General features: G+C 41.2%; 1 protein-coding gene across 1 annotated transcript; it reads left to right on the top strand.

Annotated features, from left to right (window-relative positions):
* Positions 1–893: 893 nt before the first annotated feature.
* LOC128527696 (zinc finger protein ZFP2-like) lies at positions 894–5,211 on the top strand. The gene is made up of 3 exons (XM_053500182.1): positions 894–1,202; positions 3,157–3,176; positions 3,258–5,211. Exons 1-3 carry the CDS (start codon positions 945–947, stop codon positions 4,795–4,797), a joined length of 1,818 nt encoding a protein of 605 aa, XP_053356157.1. The 5' UTR covers positions 894–944; the 3' UTR covers positions 4,798–5,211.
* The last annotated feature ends 11,878 nt before the right edge of the window (positions 5,212–17,089 follow it).

Genomic DNA, 17,089 nt, shown 5'->3' with positions numbered 1-17,089 from the left:
AGAGCTCTGGTAAAAACTATCTGTCAGAGCTCATTTTGTTGATTAACACAAAGTACAATAATAACAACACACTGCTTGGCCAAAAAAAAGATTTTATTGCCTTCAGCTTTGATTACGCTTCACAGTGTCGTCCCAAAATCATGTGTGAATATATTTCCTTATGCTCCCAGAACCACACTTTCACTATTTGAATCCTGGAATATGCCTGTACCATCAAGAAAGAAAAACTCCATATAAGTGATAACCTGGTCATTCAGTACATTCAGGTTATCAGCTTATTTCCACATAAGGTTGCTGAGCCTAGATCTGACCAACTTAAGCAACTCCAGATCATAAAACTGTCTCTGACTTTAACTACCTTAAACCTTTTACTTTTTCTGGTCAGTAGCACTCCTGTAAGCATTTCATTTAAGTATAGTTGTATACAGTATGTGACAAAAAATAGATTTAAGATTAACTTGAGTTTGAGATTTAAATGTGACTTATTAGACTTGAATAAGTACTTGTTTTTCCACTCCTCTAGAGATCTTCTGCTTTCCCTGTAAACCCAATTATTGTTTGAAGTCAATTAAAACCGCTATTTTTCCCCACTTTAATGCTTTACCATTAGAAATAGAAGACCTATTGGCCTATAAATAGCGAGAATGTGAACCTTAATTTATTGTACCAGGAAAGTGGAGCAAAAGAAAGAGAAAAGCTATAGGAACTTTAAACAAGAAAGAAAGAAAAAATGTTTGTCATCCTGTCCAGAAGGTGGTGCTGACATCACTAATCAGCATTCTAGTAAGCCACCATAGAAAAAAGGAAGAAAAGTCCATGCCCATTCAGAAAGAAGAGGGAAAGAAGCTAAATGCTGAGTTGTTACTTCCTTCCTTCAGCTTGTTGCAGGACGTGTCTCCATTGTGTCCTTCTCCTTAAAATCATTTCCTCCATTGTGTAAGAACATGGCCAGAGGACAAGCTCCTCCTGAGGACAGCAGATGTTCAGTTTGTTTGGGATGTTTAAACAACCCTGTGGTGTTAAGATGTAATCACAGGCTGTGCTGGAGCTGTGTACAAAGTTACTGGGAGAGGACACGCGCGCTGAAATGTCCTGTCTGTTTGGAAGAGACGTTGTGTAGGGTGACTTTGCAAAATGTCAGGGCTGAGATGTCAGGATCAAAGAGTGGAAATGTTTTTATGGAGAAAACAGGAGATAAAACGGTGAGTGCATGTCTTTTATATGAAAATTTTAAATTAACTTGGGATTTGCATGAATATTTAATATTTTTTATATATTAAATTATATACTAAATGAGGAAGAAAGGAGTAAAATGTCTTAGTAAAAGTTCATAGATGCAGATGTTGAGGAAAAAGAAAAAGCTTTAAGAAGTTTCGTTCAGCATCAATAAAATATCTATCTATAAATAAAATTTTAAAATGATTACTACACATATCAGAAGTGTTTCAGTGATTCAGTGTACTGTATTACATCCAATGTTCGTGCTTGGAAAATCTGATTTGAGATTTTGCTGTGTCTTCAGTACTGAGCTCCATTGTGTTTGCTAATTGTGTTTTAATCACTACACATGATGCGAAATAAGGAAGTATTTGAACTCCTTTTTCTCTTCTTGGTAATGACATACCTCACATGTTACTAAGTATTTTAGTCTTCATTTGTACTCAGTTATGTAATGAAAGATTTACAAGTTAATATAATTGGTCTTAAAATATCTTATTGGTAGCCCAACCTGTGTGTGTGTTAATGCTGCTGCTGAAACTCAGATCATGTGTTTGTATCCCTTAAACTACCTTTAAATTAAGAGAAGCAACTAGTGAACTAGAGCTGCACGGTTATTTTAAAAAAATAATAATAAATAAAAATTTGTGATTCTTCATGATTCACTCTTGCATGTATTTCTGTGCATTCAGATCTCGCTTCATCCACGTGTTTGCTTATTTAAAACACTATTAATTTACTTACCAATCAGCAAATGATTCAGTCATACATCTCAATCGCTGCTCTTTTCCTTATTCACTACGTGTAACAATGACACACACACTTTTAGATCTGCTTTATGCTGATAAAAAGAATAATAATGTAAGCATATGCATCTAATGATGAAGTACTGTAGTTGGTTAAGTGTCCAAAAGCAACAGGTAATATTTATTAGATATTTTTATTTATTACTGTTAACATTTTATTTATGTACAACAGCTTTTAAGTTATTCACTTTAAGGATCCTAAAGGTGAAGTGACTGTTTTAAAAGAGTTCGAATTCCTTCGTAGTGTCGTAGAAAATAATCAAAGATGCACAGGCTTTGGTTTCAGAAGAAACTTTTATTGGTTGATCAATAAAGCCGGGAAGGTCTGCAGAGCCGCACTCACTCACGACCGCTTCCCCATTATATACTCATCCCCCCACAATTGGGTCCATTATAAATGGGTTGATGTCATCTTCAACATCTGGGTTTCATTAAGCTTTTCCGTTCTAGGTGCCCCAATGTTTAGCTAAGATTTCCTGTGCAAGCACATTCCAGGGGGCTCTAAACGCTCAGATACGCACACATCAGATCTGCTAGCTACAGTAAATGTCGATTATATCAAGATGGGGTACCGTTTCTTCCTTAGAAGTAAGTAAAATCACATTAAATCAAATGAAAAATTACTCCCATAGTAGAGTTTTATTTATTTATTTATTTTTTTTACTAGTGAAGAAAATATTTTGTTTGGAAATTTTTTTTTTCACAAGAATCAAGATCTTAGTGCAACCCTATAGTGAACTAAACCCGACAAACGGTATACGAATTTTATCACTGGATTGGCCATGCCATGTGGATCACCATGTTCTCCAGATAGTAGCAGCAAGATAACAAATAACAATTCATGCTATTAGAGTTTTCTTGGTAAGAAGAAGCAAAGAAACGTCTTCAAAATTCAGTAAACCTGGTGACTTCTGAGGGCCATCAAAAGCACAGAACTGCAGAAGAAAAGAGGCCGAACAATTATCCAGCAAAGCTAAAATCGTCAGGTTATTTTACCATCCAGGAACCTGGCACACGAGTGTCAAATAAGAGCAGTGTCAATCATTTAATAGAAAAGTATTCATAAGATTTGCTTTTATGACTAATAAATCGACTGTGTCCAACTATTAAACTGTTGTCTTTGTATTTTTAGAAGCCGTCCAGAAGATTCAGGTATGTATAATCATGACTATATAGAAATAACTAACTGTGCTTTAGTGTACTTGAACCCTAACACAGTTGGCACCTTTTTAGGTTAAAGGAAGAAGAACAGAATGCCGAAGTTAAGAAGAAAAAGCTTTCCTCTCAATCCAGATCTACTGCAAGAAAGTATCCTGACGACGTCCTGAACCCAAGCTTGGATTCAGCGGATCTTGAGGCCCACACTCCTTCAAATGCCCCATCATCTTTCCTGGCCTTGAGATCCAATCTGTGTTCTGAATGTGGCAAAAGTTTTAAAAGCAAAACAGCCCTGAAAACCCACCAGAAATCCCATAATGTGCAGCGGCCATACGAGTGCTCCACCTGTGGAAAGCAATATAGCCGCAAGGGTGAACTTCATTTACATCAGCGGCTACATACAAATGAGGGGTTACACCATTGTGCCTACTGCGACAAGAAATTCATGACAAAGAAAACTTTGATATCCCATGAAAGAAGCCACACCGGAGAGAAGCCTTTCTCCTGTTCTTTGTGTGGGAAGTGCTTCAGTCATAAAAACTCACTAGTTATGCATATAAAGCGACACAAGGAGATCAAGCTTCACCAGTGCGACCAGTGTGGAATGTCTTTCTATACGGCAGCGTCCTTGAGGTTACACAAGGCAAAGCACACAGGAGAAAAGCCCTTTGCTTGTCATCAGTGCGATAAGAGATTTTTTCAGAAATCTGAACTGGAAAACCATGTGCGTGTGCATTCAGGAGAGACTCCATATAGTTGCTCAGTGTGCGGGAAGGCTTTCAGGTCGAGCCAGGTCCTTAACACCCACAAAATAATTCATCAGGAAGAACGTCCGTTTAAGTGCCCAGACTGTGGCATGAGTTTTAAACGAGTCCACCACCTACAGGCCCACGGGTTGACCCACTCGGGTGACTTGCCATTCAAATGCAGTCATTGCGGCAAAGCTGTTAAGTCTCGGTATTCACTTAAGATTCATGTACGCATTCATACAGGAGAAAGGCCGTACAGCTGTGACCACTGTGAAAAGCGTTTTGTCTCATCAGGCGACCTAAGCGTCCATCGACGAGTCCACTCAGAAGAAAAGGATTACAAGTGTTCTGAGTGTGGGAAGAGTTTTCGACACTTGTCTACCTTGAAACTTCACCACCAGCGAAAACATACTCAGGAGAAGCCATACCATTGCCGGGAGTGTGGTAAAAGCTTTTCTGATTCCTCCTCTCTTAGAGTCCATGAAGAAATACACAAAAACCAGCGACGTTACCGGTGCACAGTGTGTGGCCAGGGATTTAATAGCCCCACAACTCTAAAATCCCACCAAATAACCCATTCAACCAAAACAGAGTACCCCTGCGACGATTGCGGCAAGATTTTCACCCGCAAAGATACCTTAAGAATTCACAAACAGCTCCATACAGGGGCCAAAGTCAACAACTGCTCGGAGTGTGGAAAAAGCTACAGCTCCTACAGCTGTTTACTTGTACACATGCAGAGCCACAAAGAAACAAGAAAGTATTACTGCGGCGAGTGTGAGAAGTGTTTCAAGAGTGCGGCATACCTGAGGAAGCACCAGAAAGTCGTGCATGCTGGAGAGAGTCCATATGTCTGTGCAAAATAAAAGGCTGTTGCTAGCTGAGATACTTGAGAGGTCCTCACAGAATGGGATGAAAGTATCGCTTGAACACTACTCATGACGAATGACAAATTTTTTCCAGTATTTTCCCTGCTGGAGTTTTGCTGGAGTTATTCTTTCCATTGTCAGTTAATCCAGATTGTTAATTATAAGATTCAGGTATTTCTGTTAAGTAACTGTTAGTCTTAACAAACTGTTTTTATTTCAATATCTCATTGCCAAATATGTATTTTCAGGTAATGCAATACTATTGAGTATTAAATCTTTTATGCAATTTTTTATGTCTGATGCAATTAATTGGTCAGTTTTTGGTTTAGAATCATTTTACATTAAATAATTTAGGCTTTTTTAAAATGTTGTTTGCAAAAGTCAAATGGTCTGAAATTTTATGAATTTATTAAAAACATGTGACCAAAGCATGATGGCGGCTTAGTTTTTTTTTTTTCTGCTTCCAAGCTCCACATTTATTCAACGTGTCCTATTTTTCTTATGTTTTATTGTCCATTAATGTACTGAAGCCCTGCTAACCATGGCTAAACAACTAATACTTAATTTTAGTATGCACAATTGGCCATAACTTTTAAACCATTAACATTAAAACCACCTAAGATTTATATTCTCTTTGTATCACCGGGGCAGCTCTGGCTCCTCGACCACAAGACGTCTGGGGGTGTGAGGTGGTGTCTGCACCCAAAGGACACCACAGGTGCCAGTGCTGTACTGGGTAGGACTAGCCATGGGACCGCCGCATTCCATAAGAATTTGATCAAAATGGGATCTGGAGAATTTGGAGGCCGGGTCTATAACTTTGAACTCTTTACCTGCTAATTTAATGTCTTAAATGTTTTCATATTAAATCAATAAAAGGACGACCCCCCATTGTGAGGCTAGTGCCCCAAGTGTTGTATCCCAGTAGTGTTTTTAGGAGATTGGGAAAGACAACCCCGGGGGATATATTCCTTGGTGAGTATTGATTTATCTTCATGCTGACCTTTACAGAATCTGACACCGAGAGTGGCCACAGGTGACATAATGGTTTGTATATTTACTGTGTATGATAGCTGTGTAATGGTCTGGCACTGACGATATTTGTTAAATATTATTAAAAACTCTACTACTTGCTACTTTTTTGTAGTTTTTAAAAATTCAAAACCGGTTATAAGTATAGCTGCTTGAGAGGAATTAACAATAAACATTAAGACAACTTAATTGAATGAAATAGAAAATTGCATTGCCCGAAAATCAAATCAAATCAACAGTTTACCTAGTAATATTTTCATGCCTAATAATAAGAATTTGTGAAATTAGTTTTGTTTCTGCATACTACACGTCTCTCTTGGGAGAATGTTTTTCATGTTCAACTATGACATCTCCAATATCCATTTACTGCACTATTCCCATTTCTCTTATGTTTTGATAAATGTCATACTGAGTAAGACATTCACTTCAAATCACCTCAGAAATCACCAATTAACACCACCTCAGATTAAAGCTGTTATGAAGGCTTTACAGAGCATACTTTAAGTAGCAGACACATCTCAATATCAACTGTTAAACAAAATGTATCGGCAGAGGTGGCAAGATCAAACAGAAGAAATGTTTTAATTGTATGGAGAAAACGGATGTTGGTGAGAGCATGTGTGAGCATGTTGTTTATTTTCTTTTTTGTCTTTCGGCTGTCCCCTTTCAGGGGTCGCCACAGCGAATCATCTGCCTTCATCTAACCCTATCTTCTGCCTCCTCTTCTCTTACACCAACTAACTTCATGTCCTCTCTCAGTGCATCCATAAATCTCCTCTTTGGTCTTCCTCTAGACCTCCTGCCTGGCAGTTCAAACCTCAGCATCCTTCTACCCATATATTCACCATCTCTCCTCTGAACATGTCCAAACCACCTCAATCTGGCCTCTCTGACTTTATCTCCAAAACATCTAACATGGGTTGTCACTCTGATGAACTCATTCTTGATCCTATCCATCCTTGTCACTCCCTAGGAGAACCTCAACATCTTCAGCTCTGCTACCTCCAACTCTGCCTCCTGTCTTTTCTCATCCCAAAGACATTTTTCTCTCTTGCCTCTGGGTTGTGAGCCACCTGCCAATATCCTTTTGTTAGGTCCAGCATGTACACAAAACAAGCATTTTCTAACAGCTCAATAAGCTCATCCACATGTAACAGTGGGTATCCATTGAATACTGAGATTTGGTTAGAGCAGTGGAAGTCATTACAAAGATGTAGGCTACCATTGGGGATGGGACTGGACCAGGGGCTTACTGATTCCACACATATCCTGGCCGTAGCATTTTATACAGCTCGGCCTTGATAGCGCGGCAGGGGGCCTCCGGTACTCGGTTATCGCACTGTGTAATCCAAAACGATGATAACATACTTATTCAATTTTATTTTATTTGTATAGCGCTTTAAACAATTGTCATTGTCGCAAAGCAGCTTTACACAATCAAAAGAATTATTTCAATTCAATTTTATTTGTATAGCGCTTTTAACGATTTACATCATCACAAAGCAGCTTTACACAATCAAAAGAATTAAGTTTGTATGAAATGTGAATGTGTATGAAGCAAAATTATATCATTGTCCCTGATGAGCAAGCCTAAGACGACGGCGACAGTGGCAAGGAAAAACTCCCTAAGATGGTAATAGGAAGAAACCTTGAGAGGAACCAGACTTAACAGGGAACCCATCCTCATCTGGGTGAAAACAGATAGCAGGGATTGATGTGCATAATAATATGCGAGACTGAAAGTTCAGTATAAGAGGAGATGTGTAAGATTAAAGTCCAGTTTGTTCCTGGAGGCTCAGGTAGACTGTGAGAAATTCCAGTCCTGAACTATAGATCGACTGAAGTCACAGGTCCTCAGAGAACAGCTGTCTGCATCAGTCGAGGACAGGACCACCTTCATGGAAAAGTGGAACCAACCCCAGTCACCACACGCATTCCAGGCAGACCACATGGGGGCATTCATGTGATGAGATCTCCAACCAGAAGCAGGACTCCAGGATGAGTTAGAGAGGTCCAGCGGGCAGAGGGGGTTTGGATCACTGGCAGCTCAGGAGCGACATGTATAGCTCGACAGAGAGATAGGTAGAGGAAAAAGAAGAGAGGGAGAGAAAGAGAGAGGAGAGAGCAGAAAAGGAGAGAGCAAAAGAGATGGAGAAATAACAGTTAAGTATGGTCACAGTCGAACAATGTAAAAAGTGAATGTATATTTAGTGCAGAGTGCAAGCAGAGACTCCGGCAGGACTAACTATGACAGCATAACTAAAAAGCGAGAGCCAGAAGGAGAAACAGACATGAGGGCTTCCAGAGATGTAAAGCAACCAATCACCTCACCATCAACAAACCTGAGTGATCAATGAGAGTGGGGAAGACAGCATCTAAACATACCAGTTCACCTAATACTCTACGTCCATGAGTTCCCCAGATCTGCTCCTTTACCTAAGGCAAATCTATTTATCAAAATGCTTGGCTAAATAAATAGGTTTTTAGCCTGGACTTAAACACTGAGACTGTGTCTGAGTCCCGAACACTATTTGGAAGACTATTCCATAACTTTGGGGCTTTGTAAGAAAAAGCTCTGCCCTCTGCTGTATGTAACCCAGGTTACTATCCAGCCTGGAGAGGCTTAAGATTTATGTGTGTATGTATTTGTGTACACACTCATTTTGAATTGAGTGATTAGATATCACATTAGATGTCATTAGATATTAGAAAACATCACAGTTTAAACATGTATAAATAAATATGTGTAGTTGAATTGCCACGTGTAGCTCCGCCCACTGTCGATTGCGTCATTGCACAACGCGGTCTGCTTCACTTGGTCAGAGAAGTAATGGCAGACAGCATGCATTTCATTTAAATTTGTGATTCCGATGCAAAAAAAAAAGGATAAAAAGGAAAAGTAAGAAATTGATTAAATAAAACACTTGAGTTTAAAATTGTTGTCATGAAGGAGAAAGTATTAAGCTGTATTATTTCCATAAAGTAATCAAGGAGCTGGGCAGTTGCATCTGGTGAGATCTGTGTAAAACAGCCTTTCTGTGGTGCAGGAGGATTTATGCTAACTGATATCACTCATTTCTTGGTGAGTAAGCTTATGGGCTATTTTATATGCTTTTTGGAGTTAATATTATTTACTTTTTTTTGAGAGTTAAGTGAATTTAAAACATGCCATAGCTATATGTTCAGTAAGTGTAAAGAAAAAAAAAAGAGTAAAGAGGTAAAAATAAGTTTATTTACTGGTTAAATTAAGGATGTATTGTTTTAAAAGGATTATACCAAGTTATTTAGGAAATAAGAGCAATGTTTGTAACCTAGCCTGCATGAGGCCTATGCTAACCATGTGGTCTTGTGTGTTTTTAGCTATAAGCTAATTAGGTACACTTGCAGCAGTTGAAAATGTTTTTTTACATTAATGCTATGCTCTGTGTGGAGATTGTAAATGGAATGCTAGAAATGTGTTAATATTATTGTGCTTTACTCAGTTGGAAATGTTCAAATTGAAATGTTGGAAGTGGTTAAATGGGAATTATTTCTGATTAATTGTTTTTTGCCTTGCTTTTACAAGGTTGGGTTTTTTTCCCCTTTACTTTCTACTTTGAGTCTTTTGCCTGAGTTCTTGGGAGTTGGACAAGAGATCCTGGATTTCATAAAACGTGTTGTTTCTGCCATCCGCAAAGAGCACAACGTTGGCAGGAACTGGCGAGCCAGACCATTTCGGAACTGGGAAAATTGTTGTTAATCATCAGAGCGGTAGGACCATTTCGTATGTTTTCTGTGGACATTGTTACAGAAGACAGGATTTGTTTTGTCTTTGAAGAATTGCGTTCCATACACCTCTTCATTCATCTTATGGACATTTAACCGAAGGGTTTTGACATTGTATTGTCTTTTGTTTCATAATTTGTATTGAATTGTATTATTTTATTTAGTATTTTTGTTTTAAGGGATTAAATATATTTCTTTATACAGAGTATACACAGGTATTTACAGTTAAAGCAAACGAGGTAAATCAAAAGGTTGAGCTCAACACACACACACACAGGGCCATATATAAAAAGAAAACCATACACATTTCCTAAAGAAAACATTTTAAAGTCAATTTAATTAGAGATCATTTTATTTCATCATTTCTCAAATCAAAACAAAGTAGTATTTTGTGAATTATTTATGTTGTAACTTTTATTTGTTGTGTAAATATTGCCGAATGCAAATAAGAAATCCCTTTTATTTTTGCTAACTACAACTTGGTATTGGTAATTATTTCCCTTGTCTCGTTGCAACACTGGCTCATGAGCGAATGTGGTCTTCTGATATGGTCCATAATGCAGAATTCTTCGCTTAGTGTCTAACACTAAACATTTGATAATACACAGTAGTGCGGAACCCGTTATAGTTGGCGAGCCAGCCAGGAGCCAGTTCTTGCAGCGTGATTTCCCGTTAAAGGCCCAGAAAGGGGAAATTAGTAAACGAGACAACTCATTGAAGCATTATAATGGAAATTGTGAAGCGAGAAAACATTATTGTGGCAAATGCGCTCTTAGTTGGAGGTCTCACGTTAACTGAAGTAGACAATGAGCTGGAGGTGTATTTGCAGAGATATGGTTCAATTAGCCGTAATTTGATAATTGATGATCCAGATTCAGAATTTCACAGAAGTGCCATTGTAGAATATAATCATAACTCGGCAGTACAAAGTTTGCGCCCTCATTTACCTTTAACTTTAGGAAGTCTCTCTGACCCAGCTGTTACTTTCCGGGTGCGTGCCTTAGCTAACGTTTACACGCAGTCTACCAGCTGTTCCGCCACAGAGGGGTACCTTGAGCAATTAAAGGCTATTGCTAAAGAGAGTGGTCGGCCTTTCCAAAGTGTGCTTCAAGAAGAATTGGAGAAACTCAAAGAAACCTATCCCTCCAAACAAGCCCCAACAGAATCTCGACACGCAGGCTGCCTTGGTTTTGGCAACGACCACCAGATAACAGTGGCCACAGTCCCACCACCAACAAGTAGCCCCCTTTCTCCCCGCTTGACTAATGTAGAAGTGACAGAAACTCAAAACCCAACCAAGAATAAAATTACCTTTGCATCTCCCTGTTCTCCCGAAACAACAACTGATGTTACTGTGACAACCTGCCCTGTTCTTCCCACGAACATTGTAGACCCACCCAGTGTCCAGAGAATGGTGGTTGAACACATAGTAAAATCTAGTGATGCCACATTATCACAGCAAACCTCAATCCGCCTGAGAGTTTTTTCCGGAAGGAGTCCACGTCCCCCCAATGAGCCCGATTTTGAAACCTGGCGGGCAAGTGTTGATTTCTTGTTAAATGACCCTTCCATCTCTGACTTGCACAGGACACGGAAAATTTTGGACAGTCTCCTACCTCCAGCTGCCGATGTTGTAAAACATGTGCGCCCTCCAGCCCTACCTGCTGTGTATCTTGAGCTGTTGGCCAAACTCATGGGCACTTTACAAAATCAAAGTGAAAAACCATCAGATTACCTTCATCGCTTACAAGTTATTCTGAGTGCTGCAATCAGACGAGGCGGCATAGCAGAGCGTGAACGTGACCGATACCTTTTGAAACAATTCTGCAGAGGATGTTGGGACAATCGTCTCATTGCTGACCTTCAGCTTGAAAAAGGGGAAGCTCGACCCCCCACTTTTGCTGAATTAGCAGTGCTTATTCGAACCCAGGAAGACAAGCATGCCTCCAAAGAGGAACGGATGAGAAAGCACCTTGGAATAGCAAAGCTCCCTAATGCCCCCCCAAAATCACGTGCCGTCTCTAATCAAATGTCTGCCTGTTTGTGATGTGTCCAAGTCTGAGAATTCTGAAACTAGTCTCCTAAAGAGACAAGTGGTGGAAATCCAAGCCCAAGTTACGGCTTTGAAGCAGTCTCCTGATTGCATGAGTCATTCTGAAAGGGCTGAGGTAACTGCTTTAAAGAAAATGGTGGATGAACTATGCACCCAAGTAGCTGCAGTGAAAGCCTCAGTCACTCAGAGATTGAACCAAAGAAATCCAAATGAGTTAGAGATCGCTAGGCTGCAACGTCAGATAGCTGAGCTGCAAACTCAGAGTGCCACTCAGAGAGTGTATAAGACTTATCCCATGCAAAGGCCGCATGAGGCAGGGACAGACGGAAATCCCAGGAGGGGCCAATTGGGAGTAAGCAGACCACGACCCGGATACTGTTTCCGGTGCGGGGAGGATGGCCATTTGGCTATCAATTGTGAAAGTGCTGCAAATCCTTCCAAAGTTGAAGAGAAACGACTTAAATTAAGAGAGCTGCAAAGCCAATGGGACTCCTTATATGGAAGGCCTGCCCAGCCTTAAACTGAGAGGGGTCTCTGTACCAGGGCATATGGAGACCAAACGTTCAGACTGTCGCCCTGAATGTTACAAACAGGCATCTCATGTGACTAACCATAAGCTACCGCCATCAAACCACTTGCCAAGGGGGCTAGTAGGAATAAAATGCACGGCTAAGGTCATCATTGGAGAGAGGGAGGTGGATTGCCTTCTTGACACTGGGTCACAGGTGACCACAATTCCTCAGTCATTTTATGAAGCAAATTTGTCAGACTCCCATTTGAAGCCCTTAGAAAACCTTTTGGAAGTTGAAGGAGCTAACGGCCAGACTGTCCCGTATTTGGGGTACATTGAGTTAACCCTGAAATTCCCAAAAGCATTTGTGGGAACTGAAGTTGAAGTCCCCACCCTCGCCCTTGTGGTGCCAGATTTGACTAGTCTTTCTCAAATTCTAATCGGAACAAACTCTCTAGATGTTCTTTACAGCCAATGTGCTAAAGAGAATGCGTCTAATTTTCAGTCAAGCTTCTATGGTTATCAAGCAGTACTTAGTTTTGCAAGCTAGGTGGAGGCAAGCTAGCAATGAAACCCTGGGCTATGTAAAGTTGAGGGGGAACTCCCCCAAAGCTGTGCCTGCTGGGAGCACAGTGGTCTTGGATGGCTATGTCCATCTTCATGGCCCCCACACAGAGAAATGGGTAACTCTTGAGCCACCATCAGTTTCCTTGCCAAGTGGCCTGCTAATGGCCAGCTGCTTGCACACTTTACCCTCTGAACGAACCTCCAAATTGTCAGTTTTGCTGAGAAACGGAACCCAAACCGACATAAAGATCCCTCCTAAAGTTGTGTTGGCAGAGATTCATGCAGTTCAAAGGGTCATGAGCCAGCAGCACCAGGATTTAAACATCAAGGCTGAGGAAAGCACGCCCACCGGTGCTAACCTTTCCTTTAACTTTGGCGATTCACCTCTACCTACAGGCTGGAAAGAACGAATGTCGAAGGTGTTAAACTCTATGCCTGAGGTATTTTCTTTGCACAACCTTGATTATGGACACACTGAGAAGATCAGACATCAGATAAAGCTCAGTGATGAGACTCCATTCAAGCACAGAGCGCGACCCATCCATCCTCAAGACATTGACGCTGTGAGAAAGCACCTACAGGAGCTTTTACAGGCGGGTATCATCCGCGAGTCTGAGTCACCGTTTGCCTATAGTCGTAGTCCGGAAGAAGGACGGTACAGTGCGGTTATGCATTGATTTCCGAAAGCTCAACTCGCAGACAATCAAGGATGCGTATGCCTTACCAAACCTAGAGGAAGTTTTCTCCACACTAACAGGCTCGAAATGGTTCTCTGTACTTGATTTGAAATCTGGCTTTTACCAAATTGAGATGGAGGAATCTGATAAAAGTAAAACGGCATTTGTCTGTCCACTTGGATTCTGGGAATTTAATAGAATGCCACAAGGAATTACCAATGCACCGAGTACGTTCCAAAGATTAATGGAACGATGCATGGGAGACTTGAACAGAAAGCAAGTACTAGTGTTCATTGATGACCTTATTGTTTTTTCCAAGACTCTTGAAGAACATGAATCTCGGTTGCTGCAGGTTTTCAACCGACTTAAGGAGTACGGGTTGAAATTGTCCCCTGACAAGTGCCGATTCTTTCAGACATCAGTGAGGTATCTAGGTCATATAGTCTCACAAAATGGGGTAGAGACTGACCCGGCAAAAGTTGAGGCCTTAAAGACATGGCCAAGGCCCACAAATTTGAAAGAACTGAAGTCCTTTTTAGGTTTTGCCGGATATTACCGGAGATTTGTCCGTGACCATTCCAAGATCACTAAACCTCTCACCGACCTTACAGCGGGATATCCTCCACTTCGGAAAAGTGGTATTAAGAAACCAAGGGAAGTAGAGTATTTCGACCCCAAAGAAAAGTTTTGTGATCGATGGACTCCAGAGTGTCAGAGGGCCTTTGATTCTATAATTGGCAAACTTACATCTGCACCTGTTTTGGGCTTCGCTGACCCCAAACTTCCTTATGTCCTTCACACAGATGCCAGTACCACTGGGCTTGGTGCAGCTTTATATCAGGAGCAGGAGGGGCAGATGCGAGTCATAGCTTTTGCCAGCAGAGGATTAACCAAGGGTGAAAGTAGGTACCCTGCACACAAATTAGAGTTTTTGGCGTTAAAATGGGCTGTCACCTCTAAATTTAGTGACTACCTCTATGGTGCAGAATTTACTGTTGTAACGGACAGCAATCCCTTGACGTATATACTAACCTCAGCAAAGCTTGATGCCACCAGCTACCGCTGGCTGTCCAGTTTGTCAACTTACAATTTCAAGCTGCAGTATAGAGCTGGGAGTCAAAATCAGGATGCTGACGGGCTTTCCAGACGACCGCACGGTGAGCTTTTGGATGACTTGGTCTCTCAAAAGGAGAGAGAATGGATTAAACAGTTCACATTACACCATCTCATGGAGCCAGGTGATGAGTCATCTGTCCTCATGGATGACACAATAAAGGCCATCTGTGAAAGGCATCAGGTGATTGGGTCATCTGGAAATCCTAACTGTCCTCCCTCCTCACTTACCTTGGTTGAATCCTTATCTCACCATGAGAACGCTCTTCCAATTGAGTTCCAACATGAAAATGAACATGGCCTTCCAGATCTTCCTTACCTCTCAGAATCTTCCTTGGCAGATCTGCAGAGGAAAGATCCGGAAATTAAAATTGTAATTCGAAGGTTAGAGAGCGGAGGGAAACTCTGTAACTTAAGAGACCAGCCGCTTACACTGGGATTGTGGTTTAAAGAGTGGAACCGGCTTGAGCTGAGGGGTGGAGTGTTGTATAGGAAGAGACAGAACTGTGGAACCTTTCACTATCAGTTGGCGCTGCCTGCCACATTGAGAGACATGGTGCTAAAAAGACTTCATGATGACATGGGTCATCTAGGTATCGAAAGGACCCTAGATTTGGTCAGATCAAGATTCTTTTGGCCCAAAATGTCACAGGCAGTAGAGGAAAGGATCAAAACTTGTGAACGCTGTGTGCGTAGGAAAACACCCCCGGACAGAGCGGCTCTCTTGGTAAACATTCAGACTAGCAGGCCCTTAGAGTTGGTATGCATGGATTTTCTTTCCTTGGAGCCAGACCAAAGCAACATTAAGAACATACTAGTCATCACAGACCACTTTACAAAGTATGCCGTTGCAGTACCAACTCGTAATCAAACTGCCCAGACCGTTGCTAAAAGCCTGTGGGACAATTTCTTGGTACACTATGGGTTTCCGGAGAAACTGCATAGTGACCAAGGGACAGATTTTGAATCACGTACAATAAAGGAATTGTGCAAGGTGAGAACTACACCATACCACCCGAGAGGCAATCCAGTGGAACGATTTAATCGTACACTTCTCCAGATGCTGGGGACACTGGAAAATGAAAAGAAGTCTTGGTGGAAGGAGTTTGTAAGGCCTTTAGTGCATGCCTACAACTGCACCCGCAATGACACCACTGGGTATTCTCCTTATGAACTCATGTTTGGTAGACAACCACGCTTACCGGTTGATCTGGCTTTTGGACTGCCAATAGACAATCCCATAAAGTCACACTCTCAATACGTGCAAGATCTAAAGAATCGGTTGCGTGAGAGTTATGAGGTGGCTACTAAAAATGCAGAGAAGGTAGCAGGACGTAATAAAAGGAGATTTGACGAGCGTGTTGTTGCTTCAACTTTAGGAGAGGGTGATCGTGTTCTTGTAAGGAATGTGCGATTGAGAGGGAAGCAAAAGCTGTCTGACAAGTGGGAACAGGATGTTTATGTGGTTGTCCAAAATGTTCGGGACCTGCCAGTATATACTGTACGGCCAGAGGGAAAAAGTGGTCCTCTTCGAACATTGCATCGTGATTTATTGCTGCCCTGTGGGTTTTTGCAAGCACGCAAACCTGAAAGGCAGAAAGTAGCCAGAAGGCCTAGAACCAGAGCTTCTCCTATTGTTCAGGAGATACATGAGTCAGAGTCTGTTTCTGAATATTCAGAGTCTGCAGATGAGCAAATTCCTTGTTATGTACCTGGAAGGATTTTAGGTTCAGAAACTCAATTCATCACAGAGCACTTACCTCACGTTCGAAGGGGCATTGACACCTATTCTAGATCCTACTGAAGAGAACTTGCCAACTCAGAAACCTGTGGAGATTAATCAAGAAAAACCTACAATAGAACACTTACCGGAATGTAAACCTATAGAGGAAAATTTTAATGAGTCTGTAGAAATGGAGATGAGTGAGAATGAGTCTGACACGCATTGCACATCACCTGATGTCTCTGTGAAGCAAAGACCAGAGCCACCAGAATCTCCTGTGTCCTTGAACGAGTCCCTTACTCAAGCGGCTGAAAAAGCTCCAACTGATTCTGAATCACCCCTCGAAAATGAAAATGTAATCACGAATGAGATGAGTCACACTAAAAGCACCTTAAATGAAGATGGGGACATCGAAACGGAAGACACTGTTGCCCCTAGACGCTCACAGAGAGAAAGACGCCCCCCAAAAAAGTTTGAATATCCCCAATTAGAGAATCCACTCACTTTAGTGATTCAGTCCTTGTTGCAGGGTCTAAGCAAAGCTGTTAGTTCTTCTTTAGAAGAGTCAGTTGTTGCTCCGGTAATTCATGTGTAGATGCAACGGGACGTGCATATATTCCAGAGGGGAGGGTGCAACCCAGGTTACTATCCAGCCTGGAGAGGCTTAAGATTTGTGTGTGTATGTATTTGTGTACACACTCATTTTGAATTGAGTGATTAGATATCACATTAGATGTCATTAGATATTAGAAAACATCACAGTTTAAACATGTATAAATAAATATGTGTAGTTGAATTGCCACGTGTAGCTCCGCCCACTGTCGATTGCGTCATTGCACAACGCGGTC

The sequence above is a fragment of the Clarias gariepinus genome, chromosome 1 (genome assembly GCF_024256425.1).
Source record: "Clarias gariepinus isolate MV-2021 ecotype Netherlands chromosome 1, CGAR_prim_01v2, whole genome shotgun sequence".
Classification (NCBI taxonomy): Eukaryota; Metazoa; Chordata; class Actinopteri; order Siluriformes; family Clariidae; genus Clarias; species Clarias gariepinus.
This window is presented reverse-complemented; position numbering and strand designations above follow the sequence as displayed.

Coding starts and splice junctions, on each gene's coding strand:
- LOC128527696 (XM_053500182.1), top strand. CDS start 945: ATGGCCAGAGGACAAGCTCCTCCTGAGGACAGCAGATGTTCAGTTTGT. Junction 1,203..3,156: donor AGAAAACAGGAGATAAAACG/GTGAGTGCATGT, acceptor TTGTATTTTTAG/AAGCCGTCCAGAAGATTCAG. Junction 3,177..3,257: donor AAGCCGTCCAGAAGATTCAG/GTATGTATAATC, acceptor GCACCTTTTTAG/GTTAAAGGAAGAAGAACAGA.